General features: G+C 46.7%; 2 protein-coding genes across 3 annotated transcripts in view; one reads left to right on the top strand and one right to left on the bottom strand.

Moving 5' to 3' along the window:
• NINL (ninein like) overlaps positions 1-2,437 on the top strand; it is a 118,656-nt gene extending 116,219 nt beyond the window's left edge. For both annotated transcript variants that reach the window (XM_057492075.1, XM_036908730.2), the window contains 2 exons: positions 41-154; positions 1,486-2,437. In XM_057492075.1, coding sequence (XP_057348058.1) covers positions 41-154; positions 1,486-1,677 — 306 coding nt within the window. In that variant the 3' untranslated portion in view covers positions 1,678-2,437. The remainder of the gene's footprint in view (positions 1-40; positions 155-1,485) is intronic.
• Positions 2,438-4,908: 2,471 nt separating this feature from the next.
• On the bottom strand, positions 4,909-19,049 carry GINS1 (GINS complex subunit 1). The gene is made up of 7 exons (XM_036908718.2): positions 18,619-19,049; positions 16,357-16,421; positions 13,492-13,590; positions 12,805-12,895; positions 10,524-10,637; positions 7,653-7,727; positions 4,909-5,226 (listed from the first exon to the last, which is right to left on the bottom strand). Exons 1-7 carry the CDS (start codon positions 18,691-18,693, stop codon positions 5,158-5,160), a joined length of 588 nt encoding a protein of 195 aa, XP_036764613.1. The 5' UTR covers positions 18,694-19,049; the 3' UTR covers positions 4,909-5,157.
• Positions 19,050-19,069: the final 20 nt, after the last annotated feature.

Raw genomic sequence — 19,069 nt, 5'->3', positions numbered from 1 at the left:
GGACTCTAAAGCACTGGTGTGCACCCTTCTCTTGTGGCAGGAAGAACTTGAAGAGCGGCCTGAAGACACAGACGAGCGGGTGGAAGAGGCGGGCGGGATTCTGAAGAACATGGAAGTGCTTCTCCAGGAGAAGGTGGCTGAGCTGAAGCAGCAGGTAAGGGTGGCCTGTGCCGTCCCCACGCCCACAGCCTCCTGCTGGACACGCCTGCCCCTTGGCGGGAGTTCAGAGAGCTGATCCAGGGAGACGCCATCTTGGCCCAGAGCCCAGGGGAGCCGTGTCCATCGGGCACCACTGGTCTGGGCTCTGTCTTGGCTTCATTTTGAGAATCTGACTGTGCACGTTTCTTATAAGATCAACAATTATAAGCAATCAACGGAGAGCCGATCTGACTGAACAGATACCCTACACTGTGTGTGTACCCTGTGTCTATTTTCCTTTGGGAGTTTTAAGGTGTATGTCTGAGGTGTCTGCATCACCTCAGTCCTGGGCAGGTGCTGACTGAGGTGCTGCCATCCTAGGCGGCCCCCTCCCTACTCCGCCTTCACGGCAGTGCAGCTGTCCTCTGCCCGGGGCCTGCAGAATGGAAGGCAGAGTGGAGGTGGCCTCCCAGGCTCTACAGGGTCCAGCCTGGGCCCGAGGGCAGCTGGCTTCTCACCTGCCCTCGGCCACGCCCGCTGCTGATCCTGTCGCTCCAGTGGGCACCTGCTGCTGGGCCTTTGCACTTCCTCTTCCCTCCACCTGGAATGTCCGGCCAGACAGACTCAGACTCGTTCCTGGGCTTGTTCGGCACTCTGTTCAAATGTCCCCCACCCCCAGCCCAGCTGAAATAGGAGCAGTCCTCTCAGATGCTTGCCCTGCCTGCGTCTTCTCTTAGCGTCTCAGCATGTGACACACGAACTGCTTCCACTGGAGCATGTGTTTTCTCCCACTGGAGCATGTGCTCCACGCACCAGGGCCTGGGCTGGCAGTGCCAGGCCCGCAGGACGCCAGCGACTGCTTAAGTGGACGGGGCTCAGGGCTGGCTTAGGAAGCCATGGCCGGGACTCTTGTGCCTTCGTGTCTTGAAAAGGGCTGGTGACTACAGTGGCCTTTTGCCCGCCCGGCTGCAGGCCTGGCACTAGGATGTGTCTGCTGTGTCCCTGGCAGGGCACTGGCCTGCAGGGCATGGCGAGAACCAACATTTTTGGTGCTCTTGGAAATTTCCTTGTTTTACAGGAACAGTCCTTTTTGGGGACTTTAGGTTTGGGTCTTGTTATGTCTTCGTTTCACAGTAAAATTGATTCTCACAGTGTCCGACATATTTTCTGTCACAAATTTTAGGAGATTCCAACTTCCTGTCTCACGCCAGGGTAACAAACCTGTCCTCACATCTGATGTTTGTCAGGCTGTGAGAACCCGAGCTGCGGTTGCAGCCCCGTGGAGGCGGGCCGGTGGGGTGGGTAGGGCCCTGCAGGCCCACAGAGCCGCGGCTTCTCCCCCTCCAGCTTGACAAGAACACGAACTCCGACCTGCTGCTGAAGGAGCTCTACGTGGAGAACGCTGGCCTGATGAGGGCGCTCCAGGCCACTGAGGAGAAGCTACATGGCGCCGAGAAGGAGACCCGGGTCCTGGAAGAGAAGGTCAGGGCTCTCAACAGACTCGTCGGTAAGATGGCCTCGGCCTCCCTCTCGGTATGAACATGCTTGTTTTCCTGGAGTTCATTTTGAAAGAGCGTCTTGTAGAGTTAAGCCCTGTGACATCATGATCTTCTGAGGCTCACTGCCGTGCAGCCTGGACACACGACTGTGATTCTTCGCTCACACCACACACGCTTGGTGAATGTCTGCTTCATGCCAGACGCTGGGGCAACAGCCGTGTTGGGAGAGGCCGCGTTTGCCGGGGGGTCCTGGGTGGTTTCCCAGGTAAGAGCCCCAGCTGTGCATCTCGCTGGTGAAGGATTCTGGGTGCTCTCAGCAAGGAGCCCCTGAGAGAAACGGTGTCACAGCTTCAGCGCCAAGTTTTTGGCCTTGGCTGGAGAGATGAGAATGCCAAGCCAGGGCTCGGCGCCGCCGCATCCTGCTGGCACTGCTCTGGGCGGAGGGCCCGCGCAGACATCCCAGCAAGGCCTCGCTTGTCGTGACCTTCAGCTTTCTGGCGGGCGGAGCGGGAGGGCACCGTGTCAGGCACTGGTTTACCCGGGAAGATGCTTAGTGTTTGTTTTAGGTCTGTGGACTCAGGGATGGTATTTTTTGCAAATGCAATCATTTCCTCATTAAAATGTCATCACACTGAAAATTGTATTAGAGGTAAAAAAGAAATACATATATATAGTTTTATATCCAAAATATACATAAATTATGGTTTGCTTCATCAGAAAAAACTACTGTAATATGAAGTCACTGTACCTGCGATTAGCTTTTCTATTAAAATTGGCTTCTGAGTTTTATTATAAAATAATTCAAATGTACAGAAAAATAGTTTTGTAAGAGATGCTCTTGTGCCCACCAACTGGATGTACTGAAAACCTTCTGCTCCAACATTTTAGATAAGGTTCTGTGCACCTGGCCACCTCCCCACTCCTGGAGAACCACCCCCAGAGCGCCTGTGCCCGCGGCCTCCGTGGCACATTCACCGCACGTGCTCGGTGGGAAGGACCTCAGCACTCTGTGGAAAGACACAGGAGGCTACAGGAGGTGGGAAGGTGGCTCTCACACAGGGAGGCTCAACACCATGAGCTGGCTCTTCTAAATTAACTGATTAATGTAATATATTCCCCAAAAAAGTATAAATGGGTGTTCCTTGCCCTGATCAACCTCTTGTCTCAGAATCGGATGGCTCTAAAGTTTCTGTGCACAACTAGATAAATACAATAACCCCGAAAACTCTAAAAACATAAGAGCAACGAATGGGGACTAGTTCTACCAGTTACTGGGTCTCAATGTAGTTTGGGTTACATGGGTGTATACATCCATCCGAACGCATTGAGGGGTACACGCCTTGATTCTCCGGGCTGCTGGCTGGGACTGGGGTTGCATGGAGACTGGTCTAGTCTAGCAGACCTTCAACCAAACGATGTTTATGAAGCCCGGCATCCAACAACAGCAGAACATTTACAAGATAGACCATATTCTGGATAAGTTTCAAAAAATTAGAAGGATTTAAGTCCTGCAAAGTATGTTGTCTGACCACAACAGAATAGAAATCGAGACTAGAATGACATCTGGAAAATCCCCAACTATTTGGAAACTCAACTCACTGCTGAATAACGTGTGAGCAAATAAGAAAACAAAAGGGAAAGTAGAAAATATTTTTAACTGAATGGAAATGAAAACACATCAAAATGCTGAAGCACTACTTGGGAGAATCCACAGCACTAAATGCCTGTTAGGAAAGAAAGTTCTTGAGTCAGCAGCTGCAACTTCCACCTTAAATAGCTAGAAAAAGAAGAGCAAATTCAACCCAAAGTAAGCAGAACAAAGGGACTACGCCAATCACAGAAGAAGGAACAGAACAGGGTCATGCCGTGTGTCAGCCCGGCCCCTGGTCTGTGTTTGCGGCTGGTCTGGTGGGCACGCCACAACCTTTCATGTCTGTTGTCCACACCTGCTTTTGTGCTACGATGGCGACATCAAGCAGCGTAGGAGATGGTGTAGCCCACAAGTCTAAGATACAGGAAAAGGCTGTTGACCCCTACAACAGAGGGCTGCGTGGCCCCACGTGTTCTGGGAGCAGGATATGGGGGAAGGAGGGGACTACAGACCCAGTTAGAAAGCCAACATCCATCCCGCTCACTAGGGAAACTTCCCTTACTGTTTACATCAGTGGAGATTCAGATGGAAATCTGATCTGTCTACAAAAATGGGGGAAAGATAATGAAAATAATCTGCAAAGGGCAGGCAGCCTACTGACCTATAGGTGTATTATGGAAACATACGGATCCACATCTAGGTAAAGCCTCTCTCTAACTTGATTTTTTTTTTTTTGTTATCATTAATCTACAGTTACATGAGGAACATTAAGTTTACTAGACTCCCCCCATCACCAAGTCCCTCCCACACACCCTATCACAGTCACTGTCCATCAGCGTAGTAAGATGTTGTAGACTCACTACTTGTATTCTCTGTGTTGCACAGCCCTCCCCGTGCCCCCCCCACATTGTATATACTAATCGTAATGCCCCCTTTCTTTTTCCCCCCTCTTATCCCTCCCTTCCGACCCATCCTTCTCAGTCCCTTTCCCTTTGGTAACTGTTAGTCCATTCTTGGGTTCTGTGATTTATAACTTGATTTTTTTAAAATTTAATTTTGGCCAGAAACATTCTACTTTATAAAAATGAAACCACATATAGTAAGTGCCAGCGACTGGCGTATCTGGACTTTTAATTTGCATACCTCTCTCAGGTTACTAGGCTGGCTGTGGCGGGGACTGGGGGAAAGGCCACTGACCACCAGGCTGGACCCCTCTGGGCCCCTTCTGCTCCTGCCACTCAGAATTCATCGGGTAACAGAAGCTGCCCTCCACTTGGCCGGCCGGCTCTCCAAGCGCCTCTCCTGTCAAGCTGACTCCAGGGACAGCTGCTCAAAGTTCCTTTTCCAGCCCCAATTTCTGTTTCCTTGTCCAAGTGGGGATGCTGGCACTCACGCCACAAGCTCGCAGGCAGGCACAGGCCAGACCAGCCGCCACTGTTGGAAACGGACAGATCCACTGTGTCCTGCCTTTCTTCCTTCCCAAACGGCCAGATGGTAAGACAGTATGTCGTGAAACATGAAACATACTGGGATTTTACAGACCAGCATCTCTACCTCCTCACGTGTGGAAGCATGTTCTCCAGAAATTCAGCTCCCCGGCCTACATGGCACACACAGACAGACAATACGCGATGCACAGGGACCTGCCTTCTCCCCGTACAGCCAAATGAAATCTTCTCATTGTTTAAGAGATTCAAATGTTTACCTTCATTAACAAAAAAACACATTGTAGTAATGGTAGGAATGTCAAGATTATAGATACAGCTTATCACAGAAGGGACGAATCCTGCACAACAGAAAAACCATACTGCTTAGCCACATGGTCCTGGTCATCTTGAAGAATGTCTGTACCCGGAGGGCAGGGGGTGTAGAGGCTCCTGCGTGTGGTCCAGCCCAGCTGTGGGGAAGCCTGGCAGTGCCGGGGTGGGGTCACGAGAGCACGTGCTCCAGGACACCCTGTCTGATCAGCTGCTCACACTTCCACCGAGGCAAAAAGTGCTGGGGGAGAAGAGTGGGGAGAGGAAGAGAAATGATTAGAAAATAATTTAAAATTGCATTTTGCAGCATTAAAAAGCAGTAACTGATATGTTTCTCAAACAGCTAAGTAGTTAAAAGCTAAACTTTCATATATTTGCTGTTTTAATCAACTAAAATTGATGCCACTTAGAATTGTTCTAAATTTAATGACTTTTATAAACAAATCCATTGTTTGCTAAAGTAAAATTTAAAGACTTCTGACTTCTAGTAGGTGTTGCCTTTAGTGTTTACGTCCCTGAGTTTATGCACAGAAAACCGAGGTAGGCGGAATTAGGGGCACTGGTTACAAGCGGACGAGACTCAACAGGAAGGCCCATGGAGGGAGTGTCTTCTCCATGAAATCTTTTCTAGGACTGGAGTCCCCACATTTACCCTTCTAACAACAACAGTGGCAACCTCCCTCCCATCACAAGGATCAGTAGTTGTGACCCAGGGCATGGGTGTTCACGGGCTGGGTGAGGTGCTGGCACGCAGCTAGTGCACAACTAGCTGAGAGGACGCGCTCAGTGTGAGGTGAGGATTCCCCTCAAAACATGGGCTTAGAACGGAAGTGAACATGCCTAAACCGGAGCGAGGGGTGCAGGAAGCACAGCAGGATGACTGTCCAGGCTCCCAAGTGACCAAAGGACAGACATGTGGTAAGAGCTAAGAGCACGTCAGGGTGCAGTGGAGGACCCTGGACGGTGGCTGTGGAGGCCTCGGCTTCTCCCAGGGGCAGAAGGGAGCCTCAGCAGCAGCGCGGGGAAGGCCTGAGGTGAGCCGTGCCCGCAGGCCTCCAAGCCACTCATGGGAAACGGCAGCCAAGGACTGTGGCCTAACTTGTTATATGAATTTTTAAAACACTTAAGAATGAAAACGGGAAAAAACCCTACTGATCTGCACACTTGAGTCATTCCAATGTCTACTGAAAAGGGGGTTTCTGACTTCTGGACAAATAGAAAGATGCTTGCCGAACTGGCAAGTGCAAGAGAATGCCTGCCAAGATGCTCCCCGTCAATGCTGCACAACATGTGGGTGATCTGTACCTCAGATCCTATGGAAAACTGACTTTATATGCGCTCAGACATTCTAGAAGACCTTCAATATTAACTATAGTAGATTATGTTTTTTGATTGTTTTCCGTTTTTCTAGTTGAAGGTTGGGGGGCAATACTGACAGACGGAGTGAAAAGCATCTTGGGAGGAAGGCGTTCGCACAGCCCACACGAGTGACAACCGCCCAGCACAGGAGCAGATGGAGCGGGGCACGGTGGCCTGGCACCTGCCGCAGTGCCCTGGCCGAGCAGTCCTGCCTCAGCACTCTGGGTGGGAAGGCCAGCCATAAAGCCTGAGAAAGAAATTCAACCACAGACAGCGTTTGGGACAGTTTTCTCACTTCTTGCTTTACGAGGATGACGCTGTTCGCGTGAACCGAAGCTTCACATGGGGTCGTCCAGAAATAAAGATTTCCAGGAAAGCACTCATTAGTTTGATTTCTGATCATGAGTGTGCCGCTGCCAGGGAAAGTTCTGCCTTAACCACCAACGATTTTAGGGTATCCTGAAAACGTGTCTTTAAAATGCTCAACCTTTGTTTTAGGAAACTACAGTACTTAAAGCTCCAAGTGTACTAGTGAAATAAGAGATCAAGTCACCCTCTCCGGGAAACAAGAACCACAAGACCTGAAGCTCTCTTTGCCCCAGGGCACAAACTTCACCAGGATCAAGGACTTAGGTCATGAGCTCTTAACTGGCTGACAAGACTGTGGCAAAGAGAGTGGTTTGTATTAAAGGTCATCTTTCTTCCCACCCTGATGTGTCTACAGAAATTGAGGAAGGATAAAAGTAAATCTAGCTAATATGAATCCATCTAATGTGAACTTGAAGATTTCTAAGAAAACAATATACTAAGATTCTTTGTAAGAAAAAAATTTTAATTAACAAACTTCACAGTTTCAGTCTTATTAAATTCTGTTGCTTATATATTAAGTACTTAGAAATTTTTTATCCCTATCACTGTTTGCTAAGGTTTAAAAGGTGAAGTACAAGCTGAAAATGAGTGCTGGGCACCTTTTTAATAAATTCAAAGGAGCTAAATCCAGTAAGTTAACAGCTCTTGAACTCGAATAAGCTCATGTAACTAGAAGGCCCAGAGTGATAATTTCCCAGGAAAAAGCTTAGTGTTAACTATTAGCAATGACCTAGTAAATTAATTTTAATTAATTTCCTTAGTACATGGAACATTTGCTTCAAGTTTTTTGTGTCTAGAAAAAGGACAAAACAGGGTGTCTCATATTAAACACAATGCATGTAACACAAATGGTCATCACAAGGTGATACTAATTTTGCTACTGATTCCAACATTTCCATCATTCAACACTTACAAGATTGAAAGAATCTTAAGAAATACCTGGCTATTTTTTTTTAATAGGACTGAAGTACCATCTTCAACTTCAAATTCTCCATAGTCTTTCAGACAGCGCACCTGAAAGGAAAACCTGATGATTTATCTAAATTACGTGCTAACACGGAGTGACTGTAGAGTGCACGGAGATTATATAAATACCCCCAGTAAAGCACTCGGCTGTTTCTTCTCTGCCCACCCACGCCTCGTGCTCCTTCCCTGTGGGGGCCAGTGGTTCCGGGTGCCGTTTTGTGGGGAGGAGGAACTGTAATGGTCTCCGAGTGTATGTGTGTGTCGGCACTGACAGCAAGGACCCAGGGAGCTGCTGAAGGGGGCTGGCGTCCCTGGATTCTTTCCACTCTGCGAGTCCTGAGGAATCAAGCCATTGAAATACGTATCCACAAAGAAAATGTTTGGGATCCACTCCAGCCCGCCCCTTGGGATCCCCCCCATGAAATACCAGTATCTGAGACCAGGACACAGGCAAGGGCAACTGTTTAAAGATGTTTAAACAGATACTTTTGCCCTCCTCGGGTACTGAGGCTCTCTCCCGGGAGCACTAGCAGTACCCGAGGGAAGAAGCGTTGCGGCCTCCTGCTGGGGCAGCCTTCTGGTAACAGAAGAGGAAGGGTCAAACGTGTCCCTGGAGGGGAGGCCACAGAGGGCGACAGCTCCCGGTGCTGCCAGAGGAGACCAGGGGCACAGGTGTCATCTCCTGTGGGAACCCAGGGCTGGGGTTACTCTCGTAAGCACCACACTGGTACCAGCAAAGCCAAACTACTGCAGCGAGTTTTAGTCTTCGCTTTTCCCAGGTAGGTAAGTTCACATCCTGATTCCTCTGGAATCTCACCATGACTCCCAAAGGTACTTTAACTTGGTTCAAGAACTACCATTTTAGAAAAAACACCCCCACCACTACCACCTTTTTGCCTCTTAAACACTTTTATTATGGAAAATGTCTAACACTTTCAAAAGTAAGAAGCTCATGTATATAATGGAGCTCATGTCCCATCAGCCAGCTCCAATTATCAGCATATGGCCAATCTTGTTCCCTCACCCACTTGTGACTTATTTTGAAGCAAATCCTAGATACCGTTTCATTTAATGTATGAATACTTTAGTATCTATTTCTACAAAGTAAGATTATTTTTTAAAAACATAATCTCACTGTCATTATCACATCTTATTAATCAGTAATTCTTAGTATATCATGAAATATCCGGTTAATATCCAAACGTCCCTACCCGTCTCATGAATTTTTTTTTAAAGCTGCTATGGTCAAATGAGAATCCATCAAGGGCTGCACATTACACATCTCTGATACGTCTTTAAGCCCCCTGTAATCTTTGGGGTCTCCCCCTTTTCTTCCTCTCGCCCCTTGGCAATTTATTTGTTAAAGAAACTGGGCAGTGTGTTTGGTAGTTTCACACAAACAGCTTTTGTGGATTCCTGTGGGGTCATTTAGCATGTTCCTTTGTCCCTAACTTCCTATGGATTGGAAGTTAGGTCTAGAGGCTGGAGCAGATCAGATCTGATTTTCTGGCAAGCGGTTTTATGTACTCCCTGTTGCCAGACCTCACCTGGCACAGAATGGCTCACTGTGCCTTTCTGAACGTTGCACTGATCAGCGGGTCCAGGTGTCATCCATTCCCAGCCACATCCACCTAGTATTACAGTCTCCGATAACCTCATAATGGTTTTCGTAGCTCTTTGCCTTTTGGCTACAAAATGACATTTAGTCCTTTTATTCCTGCTGCATTTATTAGCTGGAAATCTTCCATAAAAAAGAAATTTCCCTTGTGAACAATCTGGCTGCCCTGAGATGAATGTGTATTGTAAAGGCAGGTAAGTGCTTGACTCCATTCTTTTATTACCACTTTTTAAACTGAGTTGCATTCCTCACATTCTCCAAGAGGACCGGAAGAGGTTTTATTTTTTAAATGATTATTATCGTTGCTTGGTGTCAGTGTGCACTCGTGCTTCTAAGTGATGTGATACAATTCACTGCAGTTGATCATTCTGATGCTCAAACAGTCTGGTAAAGTGAGGCCCCTTCCGATCAGCTCCTGAGCCTTTTTAGCACCCCCTACCCCCACCATAGTCCTTGGTACGAAGATCAGGCGTCCCAGGCTCAGCTTACATTCCTTATCTGTGACCTGGAATGGCCCACTGTTTTCAAGGAGTCCTGGTTTCCTCAGTGGCAGGTGGCATTCCGACTCCAGACTACCCATGCTCCTGGGTTAGTCACCAATTCTGGGCCTTTAACGTGCAGATGTACAGAGACACTTTTTAAAGAGATGATTCAACATGAATCCATGCTGACATGTCAGACTCAAGCTTTGGAATATAGGATTTTCATTTAACTTTTTCTTTTTAATATCTGAATCTCTTTTCTCTTATTTTGAAAATCTGGGTTCCTAGGGCCATTACTTTTTTGGTCAATTCTTCAATATTTATAACTTTCAGAATAACTAACAATATTACTAGTAATTATATGATTACTAGAACAAATTAAGATTTCTTTGTAATTCTCTACATCCTTAGAATATCCAATTTATGTGTTCCAAATAATTTAGGGGTCATTTGTTTCACTTTGCTTTTAGAATTTGTGGGTTGGTTTTCTACTTCGATTTAATTTTATTTTACTATTATGTTAAATATTTACATGGTTCCCAAGTTAAAACTGTTAAGACAGGAAAATTCAGAAAATTCAGCTATTTTACTTTATTCCCACCTTCCCCCCATTAACAAAATTTTTGTTTAGGGTTTACATTTCTGTTTTAGTATAAGGTACTATATATTTATATACCTCCCTCCTCTTAGAAAAAAAGCACAATCCATGCGTTAAAGGAAAATCCATTTAAAAAGCATACTTACTTCTATATATAGGCTCTTTGGAGGTTTCATATCCTGTGTGATATCCAAACCATCATCTCCCAAGGACCTCATGTAAGTTGCAAGGGACTTTTTATAGTGATTGAACCACTCCATCTGCAGGTGTAGACACGGCCATTTGACAGAGGCAGAGGGAACCCTGCAGAGCACGTGTGCTCAGCCTTCCCAAACCAGCGCCCCCACATGGGTCATCCCTGTGCCGCTCACTCGCTCCAGCTGTGGGTACTGAGTGCCTGCTGTGAGCTGGGCACTGGTCTGGGTACTCAGGATGGGACATCTAACAGAGCGAACGAGGGTCTGTTCCTGCAGAGGTTACATCCCAGCATAGTAATCACAGACCTGAGGAGCTTCCCACCAGAAACAGAACCATGAAAAATACACCATTTCAAAACTATGAGCAGCTCAAACTGCACTAACGTTTTTCTGAAATCTGTAAAACACTATTGAGAAAAACACCCAAATGTCCATTAATGGATAAATGGATAAGTTATAGATTATTCTTAATAATCCATACAATGGATTATTCAGCTGTAAATCAGAATGAAGTTCTGATATGTGTTCCCATACGGATGAACCTTGAAAACACGTTAAGTGAAAGACTCAGAGATTACATACTGCATAATTCCACTTACATGAAAAATCCATTAACAGGCAGATTTATAGAAACAAAGCAGATGGGTGATCTCTAGGGCTGGAAGAGGGGGAGAGAATACTGAGTAACTGATAATGGCTCAGGGTTTCTTTTGTGGGTAATGAAAAGATCCTGGAGTGAAATGGTGGTAATGGAAGCACAACTCTGTGAATATATTAAAAAACACTGAGTTGTATGTCACAACTTCTACTGATGGACACTTAGGTTGCTTCCATTTCTTGGCTATTGTAAATAGTGCTGTGATAAACATAGGGGTGCATGTGTCTTTTTGAAACTGGGCTCCTGCATTCTTAGGGTAAATTCCTAGGAGTGTTCATGACTTCTTATAGTTACAATAATTGAAACAGTGCAGAACTGGTGCAAAAGGACAAACAGTCCAAGAGAATAGGAGAGAAAGCTCCCACCCAAGATCCAGGTAAGATTGACACAAAAGTGGCAGAGGCGCAGAGCAGTGGAGAACTTCTCAATATCCCTCTTCAGAAGGCAATTCAGCTCTTACGTTGGTCACAAAATTAATCATGGTACTGCAGCTTCCTGGGAAAGGTAAACTATAGCTCCTGAAAGACTCCACAGAAAAACACCTTCATACCCTTCTTAGGAATGTGTGTGTGTGTGTGTGTGTGTGTGTGTGTGTGTGTGTGTGTGTGTGCGCGCACACACAGGCACCCTCAGGTTCAACCATCACCAGAATGACTCAGAGAACTCGGGAAAGCACACACTTACAATCAGTTTTCCTACAAGGAAGGGCACACAGATCAGAGCTGTCCAAAGGGAAACACACAGGCGAGGTCTGGGAGGGCTCCAAACATGAAGCCTCTGGTGTCCTCCCCCTGAGGAATCATGGCATCACAACACATCGCCCCTCTGGCACAATGATGTGTAACCACACACACACTATTGTTGACCAGGGACGCTCTGATTTTTTATTAGGGCCTCATCACATGGGCATGTCTGGCTGAATCACTGGCCATGACTGAGCTCAGCCTCTTGTTCCCCTCCCCTCCCCTCCCCTCTCCAGAGGTCAGACCTCAATCCAGAGGCTCAAAACCTCAAACCTGGAGGAAAGTGGGGGGCTACAAATTGCAGTCATGTGGCCAGAGGGGAGGGGGTCCTGGGAATCCCAGACTTGCAGCTGGCATCTGAGGTGCGGGCAGCCGTGACCTGTGAAGTTTGGTCTGATGCTAGCAGTTAGTGCCACAAGTCATTGCAAACCTGTAATAGGTAAGCACTGCAATCCTCATCTTGTGAATGAGGGAATTTAGGTACAGAGAGGTCACGTTACTTGCCCAAGGTATGTGTACACACACACACACGCACACATAGACATTTCATGGAAAATCCCCAAACAGTAATGCCAGTTTTTTAATCCTGATGAATTACTAGTAAGTAACATAATGGGACCTGTTATTTTGTTAGGTACTAAGAAAGAAAGCTTTCCTTATATCCTTATAACACTTAAAATTACTCCTGCTACTCTCATAAGTTTATATTAAATATATACAGACCAAAAACAGAAGTAAAAAACAAAGAAAAACGCCATAAACACTACCACAGCACAGTGCCAGGGGCCCAGCACCTCCCAAGCCGGACACTGAGCAGCAGCTCACTCACTTCTTCAGCAGACAGGTGCGACCGCACAGCGTTCGGCAGGACGCTGCCACACTCCCATCTGAGGGCCCTAATACGCAGCAGCCGGTCATACCTAGGGAATCAGGAGAGTGTTAGACGGCATACGTAAGGGCTACGAGGCATGGCTGTGACCCGGAGCGACTCAAGGCTCACGGCCACTGAACGCAGCAGGTGGCCCCCTTATTTGGCAAACAAACCAGTGGTTAGGACACGCCTGTGGGTCGGTGGGAAGATGCGAACATGGGCGGGAATGATCCCATGAACCTGTTCGTTTTTCCAGGCATGAGAATGACCCAGCAGTCAGGTGAGGAGGGGCCCAGAGGGCCCTTATTCTTAGAGGTGTAAACTAACGTATTCCGTGGTACAATGCCATGATGCTCTACAACAGTTTAGTATGACAAGTAAAACAAGATGAAGGAAATACAGCATAATGTTAAAAACTGTTAAATCCTGTATGATGGCTCCATCGTATGTATACAATGTACATCATATACAATATTCTCCCTAGTTTTATGAATGCTGCAACTTTTCACAATAAAAAAAATTTTAGTGGAAAAGGAATTTAGAACGCTTATAAAGGGGAGACAAATCTAAAAACCTCTGAGACCTATCTGAAGGGGTCAGGCAGGGGGCCCCACAAACGCCCCCCAGCATGAGCTGCGCGCTTACAGGTACGCGGCTGTGCACCGTCGGTTCCTCAGCAAGGAGCAGTGTCGGAATTTGATGGTTGGTATCAGATCACTTCGCCCGCCTGACTTCACTTCATTTCTGGTAAGAACATTTAAAGAGGAAAAGAACAAATATGTGAATTTCGGTATAAGTACAATTTTCAAAGCCAACCGGCAGGTGCCTCATGGTCGACTTCCCCACTTATATGACTAGTGGTGAACCCGACAAGTAGCACCTGCCTCCACATCGAGGCTTTTATTTGTATGTAAGATAAAAAAGTCAAAACCCAAAAGGTAACTTACTTGCCTAAGACAATAACATTTCATTTAACCATTTGATACTTTGCATTTTTGCGCGGATTGATCACTATAGTTTCTAAAAGACAAACTGTGTTTGCTCACTTTTGAAATTCCTTAATCACGCTGGGATGAAAGACAAACCCGACTGACACCATAGTTTGTGAGGTCACGGTCTTGTGTCATGTGTTTATTCCATATAACTCCATTTCAGAGGCACCTCCAAATCTCCATTATAGTAAAGTGAGTTAAAATAGTCAAAATGGCTCTTATTTATCCAACAAATATTTGTTGATCTTCAACTATGTGCATGTACTATGCTTTAGTGCTTTTCACATAGAGAAGGGGAAATTTTTGGTTTTATCCTATAAAATGTACAACTCTTTAAAATGTCACATTTTAAAACCAGAAACTGTTTAATGGGTATGGAGCTCCAGCATTATAAGATGCCGAATTTTAAGGATGGATGGTGATTATGGTTGCACATTATGAATATATTTAATACCAATGAACTATATACTTAAAAATGGTTAAGATGGCAAATTTCATGTTATGTGCATTTTACCACAATTTTAAAAAGTGGAAAAACACAAAACAAAGCCATATGTACAGAATGAATAACAATCTACTTTGGAATTTTAAAGGGAGCCATAAAAATATGGAAAAGGTTCCTTCATGCAGTGTCTGCTCCAGGCCCTGAAAACATATATATCCCATCATGTCTTTTTATATGTTCTGTATACATCTGTCCCTCTTGGAAAGTCATATTTATTCCCCATATGGATTCCAATGTGCTCTGGATTACAAAGAAATAGTACAAATAAATACACTCAACCTAACATCAGAGCACTTAATATTATTAAGGACTTCCTTTAAAAATTTAATTTACATATTTACACATAACTAAAAATGAATAGATTTCTTTTGATGAATCATTTTAACCAGAAACGGGTTAAGAGTGATTGTCTCCAAAGAAAGAAACCAGGAGGATGGGGTGCAGAATTTTTGGGTCATAAATTTGCAAACGGCACAAAGGAAGGAGATGGAGGGAAGACAGGAAGATCATTCCCTTCCAGGCCATGCCTGTCCTGCCACCTCCTAAATGTCTGTAACCCATTCCCTTTTTCCTTAGCCCAGGCCACCTGGATGAGCAGCGTCCCTCCCTCTCCTCTCAGCCCTTCTGTCTGCCGTCCCCATACAGCCAGGGTGATCTTTTAAAACACAGATGTGCCACCTGCCCTCACACTTAAAAATCTCACCTGACATCACCTTTGGCCTGCTTACTAAGCATTAGCCACACTGCCTTCCTAAAGTATCAGTTTCCTTAGCATCCTGCCCTCTTTCATGACTCAGGGCCTTTGCTTATGTTGTTCCCTCCACCTACAATGCTCTGCCTGCAATTACTGCCTCACTAAAACCTGGTTCTCCTTCAGGCCTCAGCTGAAAAGTCTCCTCCTTGGAGAGAACTTCCAATTCCTCAATCTAAGTATATCTTTGATTCATTATTGCCTCTCCTACTACTCGTTTTTCTTCATAGCATGCATCCCAATTTGATGTATCTGTGTTTAACATCTGTCTTCCATAATAGACTGTGAAGGCCATGGGGGCAGAAATCTTAATTATATTGTTTACAACTGAAATGCCAGAGCCACTTATCAGCAGTAATTGTCTAATATATATTTGTTGAATGAATGAATGAATGAATGGCTTGGGAACTTGAGCTCAGGACTTTACATTTGCCTTACATTTACTACAAACTATTGTGTTCAGTTTCTCAGTTCATGTGTAAAGATTTTCTGTATCTATCCTTAAATGCAGTAGACAGAAAATGCTATTTCTGTTTGCTCCTGAAATAGCAGTCTGCATGCTACTGATTTCTATGTTCAAGTAGCTGATGAAAATGTTGTACCTAACGAGGCTAAAGATGGCAGCGCATGTCACAGGCAGACTTCCCTCCAGGTTGAGACCTGAATACCTCACCTTCGAGCCAGTGGTCGGGGCTCCTGTCATACTCTTCACCAAATCACGGGAACCTATGAAGTTCACCACGCAGCCCTAATTCTCCACTGTCCCAGCCCCATGCTTACCGCTAGAGTCCATGAATCCGGCGCCCCTCACTCACCACGCTCTCCCTCCTGCAGCACTAGCTCCTGTAAACTGCACTCAGGCTACAGGACTCGCTGCTCTCCTGCCGAGCTTACAGAGAGCCCGCTCTCCCTTTAACCCACAAAGGCGCCCATTAATGAAAATGAGCAGTGGAAACCACACATCTCACTTCACTGGCTTTTCATTTGCTAATGTCTCATCTCTTTTCAGTCCACCTTGGTTCCTTGCAAGCCACATCAGTCAAACAACATTTATGAAGCACTACCCTGTGGCGCACATTGAGTCCCCACAGATATGGCAGTGATCAACACACATCCCTCCTCTCATGTATGGCTGCAGTATCATCAGGGTCACAGAGAATAAGTATAAAAAAAAATTACATCTAAAAACTGGTGTAAGGCTATCTGATTTCAACATCGTATTACTTAAATCATTTTAAGATATTAATCTTATAAAAACTTACACATCAGACTGGTTCTGTTCATATAAAGCTTTCATTTCTTCCAGAACTTGCCTGAGTCCATCTTCCTAGAACATATAAAATTATAGATCTATATCAATTAGCTCCTCCACCAAGTCTATAGTAATATTCTATCTATAATATGTTTATCCTTGACTATAGATCTTATCCAAAAGCAGTAGTCCTTTCACACCTACTATGATGGCTGTAACGGTGCTGGTATGCGCGGGGAGAAAGCAGAACCCTCAGACACTGCAGTCAGGGATGTAAAATGATCCAGGCCTGTGGAAATGGTCTGCTGGTTCCTCATAAAGTTAAACATAGACTTGCCATATTATCCAGCAATTCCACTCCTAGGTATATACCCCAGAGAACTGAAAACATATTTATAAAAAAGCTTGTACATGAATGCTCAGAGCAGCATTATTCCTAAGAGCCAAAAAGCAGAAACAATCCAAATGCCCACCAAGTAATGAACCCATAAACCAAAGTGGTCTGTCATTTATCTAGAATAGGAAAATTCATAGAGACAGAAAGTAGAAAGGTGGTTGCCTGGGGCTGGAGGGAGAGGGGATGGGGATGTTATTGCTTAATGGTTACAGACTTTCTGTTTGGGGTAATGGTTGCGTAACAATGTGAAGGTAATGCCACTGAAGTGGACACTTAAAAATGGGTAAAATAGTAAATTTTATGTTATGGATATTTTATGGCTTTGAAAAATAAGAGGAAAAAAAACAAGAAGTGTGATCAGATTGCTAGGCAGAAAAAGGGCTAATGGGGAACTTGGAGACAAAGTTTTAACATTCTCTGCTGAGCTGCTGTATAGAATGAGATGGTGGAGGAGGGCCAGGTAGACCTCAGGGGGCATAACAGTTGCTACTGACCATGGCAGGAGCACCCTCCATCCCCCCACAATCCCGCGTGGGCACCCCTCCCTGTTGCCAAGGCCTGAAGAGTTTTGGCCAACTGCTACCCCTCTTCTGAACACCAATCATCATTGTACAGGGTTTCTACCTCATTTGCATAATTTATGTACCAACCACAAGGGTACTGACTTCTTTGTGCCTATAGAGGAGGTGCCCTATGCTCTGTTCAGGGAGACACTACTTTGGGAGCTCACTGCCCCCCACCCCCAACCCCATTATCAGCAGAAACTATTTTAAATAATAGCCAAAGCTCGGAAATTGCATCATTTTGTGCTCCCACTTCAGGCTGTAAGCCCCCAAAAGTCAGCTATAACCAGTTCTGCATAAAAAGGGCAATTATTTCAATTTGCTGACCACAGCAGCTGCCCATGAGGGATTCTGGAATGAATGACTCTTGAGTGTTTAGTTTAAGCAGGTCATGGGCCTGGGGCCCTCAGACCAATCAGATCCTCCTTGGCCTTCCGCGGCACCCCCAGCTCAGCTGTGTAAGAATGGCCAGTCTCCTCAGGCTGCCGAGGCACCTGAGCAGCAGGTGAGTTTGTGAGCGGCAGGCGCCGGTGCAACGCAAGGGACAAAAGCCGCTGCACCAAATGAAGCCTCAGACAAGGGCGTGAGTCACAAGTTCCAAGTCCTGGCCTGGCCCCCCCGGAAGCGCTACACCGACACTCATCTTAAAATCTGAGTGTATATAGCTGGAAAAATGGAAAACACAGTTTAAACCTCAAAGGACAAGAGATAATGTAGGTCAACTCCTTAGCTCCCTGACTACGGTAGTAATAGAATCACCATAATAGTAAACAGTAGGAGCGGCAGGATTAACAGCAAACACCGCCTTAGCCGCCAGCGTGTGTCAGGCATTGCTCAGGGGGCCTTCGCCACCCCAGGAGCCGGGTCCTATCATAAGCGCCCCCACTTCGCAGATGAGGAAACTGACAGCACGCAAAGCTTGCCTGCCCTAACCGCTCCGAAGTCCCGACAGACGGACGGCTAGCCCGTCCGAGGGCGCGGCAAAAGCTAGCCCGTCGCCAGGCAACCGTAAATATTTGCTTCAACAAGGGACAGCAATAAAGCTGCACACGGAAAACACCGGAGGAAACACCAGCGGGAAATCCGCTAGTGACACGAGCGCGACGCCGTCCTTTCCCTGCTAGGCCGTTCTGCAGTGTTCCCAGTGTTTGCGCCCGACGTGCGGCTGACACCCCGAGAAAGGCAATTTCGGGGAGGGGACGCAAGCGGTACCGCGGGAAGCCGACACCTCCGGCTCCGCCTGGGCCCCGCCCCCGTCCTCAGGTCCCGCCCCCTACCCGCCCATCCCCCCGTCTACTCCGTTTCCCCTCACATTGAAGGGGGGCAGCTGCCCTTCCGGCGCGCCGTGCAGCTCGCGCACCAGCTCCAGGGCTTTTTCGCAGAACATGGCGGCCTTGTCAACAGCACGCTCTCACGCCAAACGGCCGCCAAGCTCACGGCCGCCGCTCTCGGTTCCTAATGTTCCGGGCTTCGCCGCTCCTGTCGTCGCCTCTATCTCCGCCTCCGCTCGCACTTTGGCGCCAAACATGCCCAGCCAATAGGAGCGCGCGGCCGGGACTCGTGACCTACGGCGGCGATAAGGGCTCATTTCCCTCCGCTGCGCAGCCGCACTAGGAGATGAGAGGAGTGGGCGGGTGGTGGTGGGCCGGGTCCTGCCTAGGGCCACGGTCGGATTCCATAGGCCTAGCCGACTGTTTGTCCAGTTCCGGCAGCTAACGGGGCAACTCGTGCGCACAGCACAGGGTAAATACGCTGCCCCCAAC

The sequence above is a fragment of the Manis pentadactyla genome, chromosome 14 (assembly GCF_030020395.1).
Source record: "Manis pentadactyla isolate mManPen7 chromosome 14, mManPen7.hap1, whole genome shotgun sequence".
NCBI lineage: Eukaryota > Metazoa > Chordata > Mammalia > Pholidota > Manidae > Manis > Manis pentadactyla.
The sequence above is the reverse complement of the archived record's forward strand: the minus strand, read 5'-3'. Positions and strand labels throughout refer to the sequence as shown.

Bases quoted from the DNA above. Each gene is read 5' to 3' on its own strand.
- GINS1 (XM_036908718.2), bottom strand. From the start codon at position 18,693: ATGTTCTGCGAAAAAGCCCTGGAGCTGGTGCGCGAGCTGCACGGCGCG. The intron at 16,422-18,618 runs GTGAGGGGAAAC...TATATGTTCTAG, and splicing joins GGCAGCTGCCCCCCTTCAAT to GAAGATGGACTCAGGCAAGT. The intron at 10,638-12,804 runs GTGAGTGAGCTG...CTACACCTGCAG, and splicing joins CGCACCTGTCTGCTGAAGAA to ATGGAGTGGTTCAATCACTA.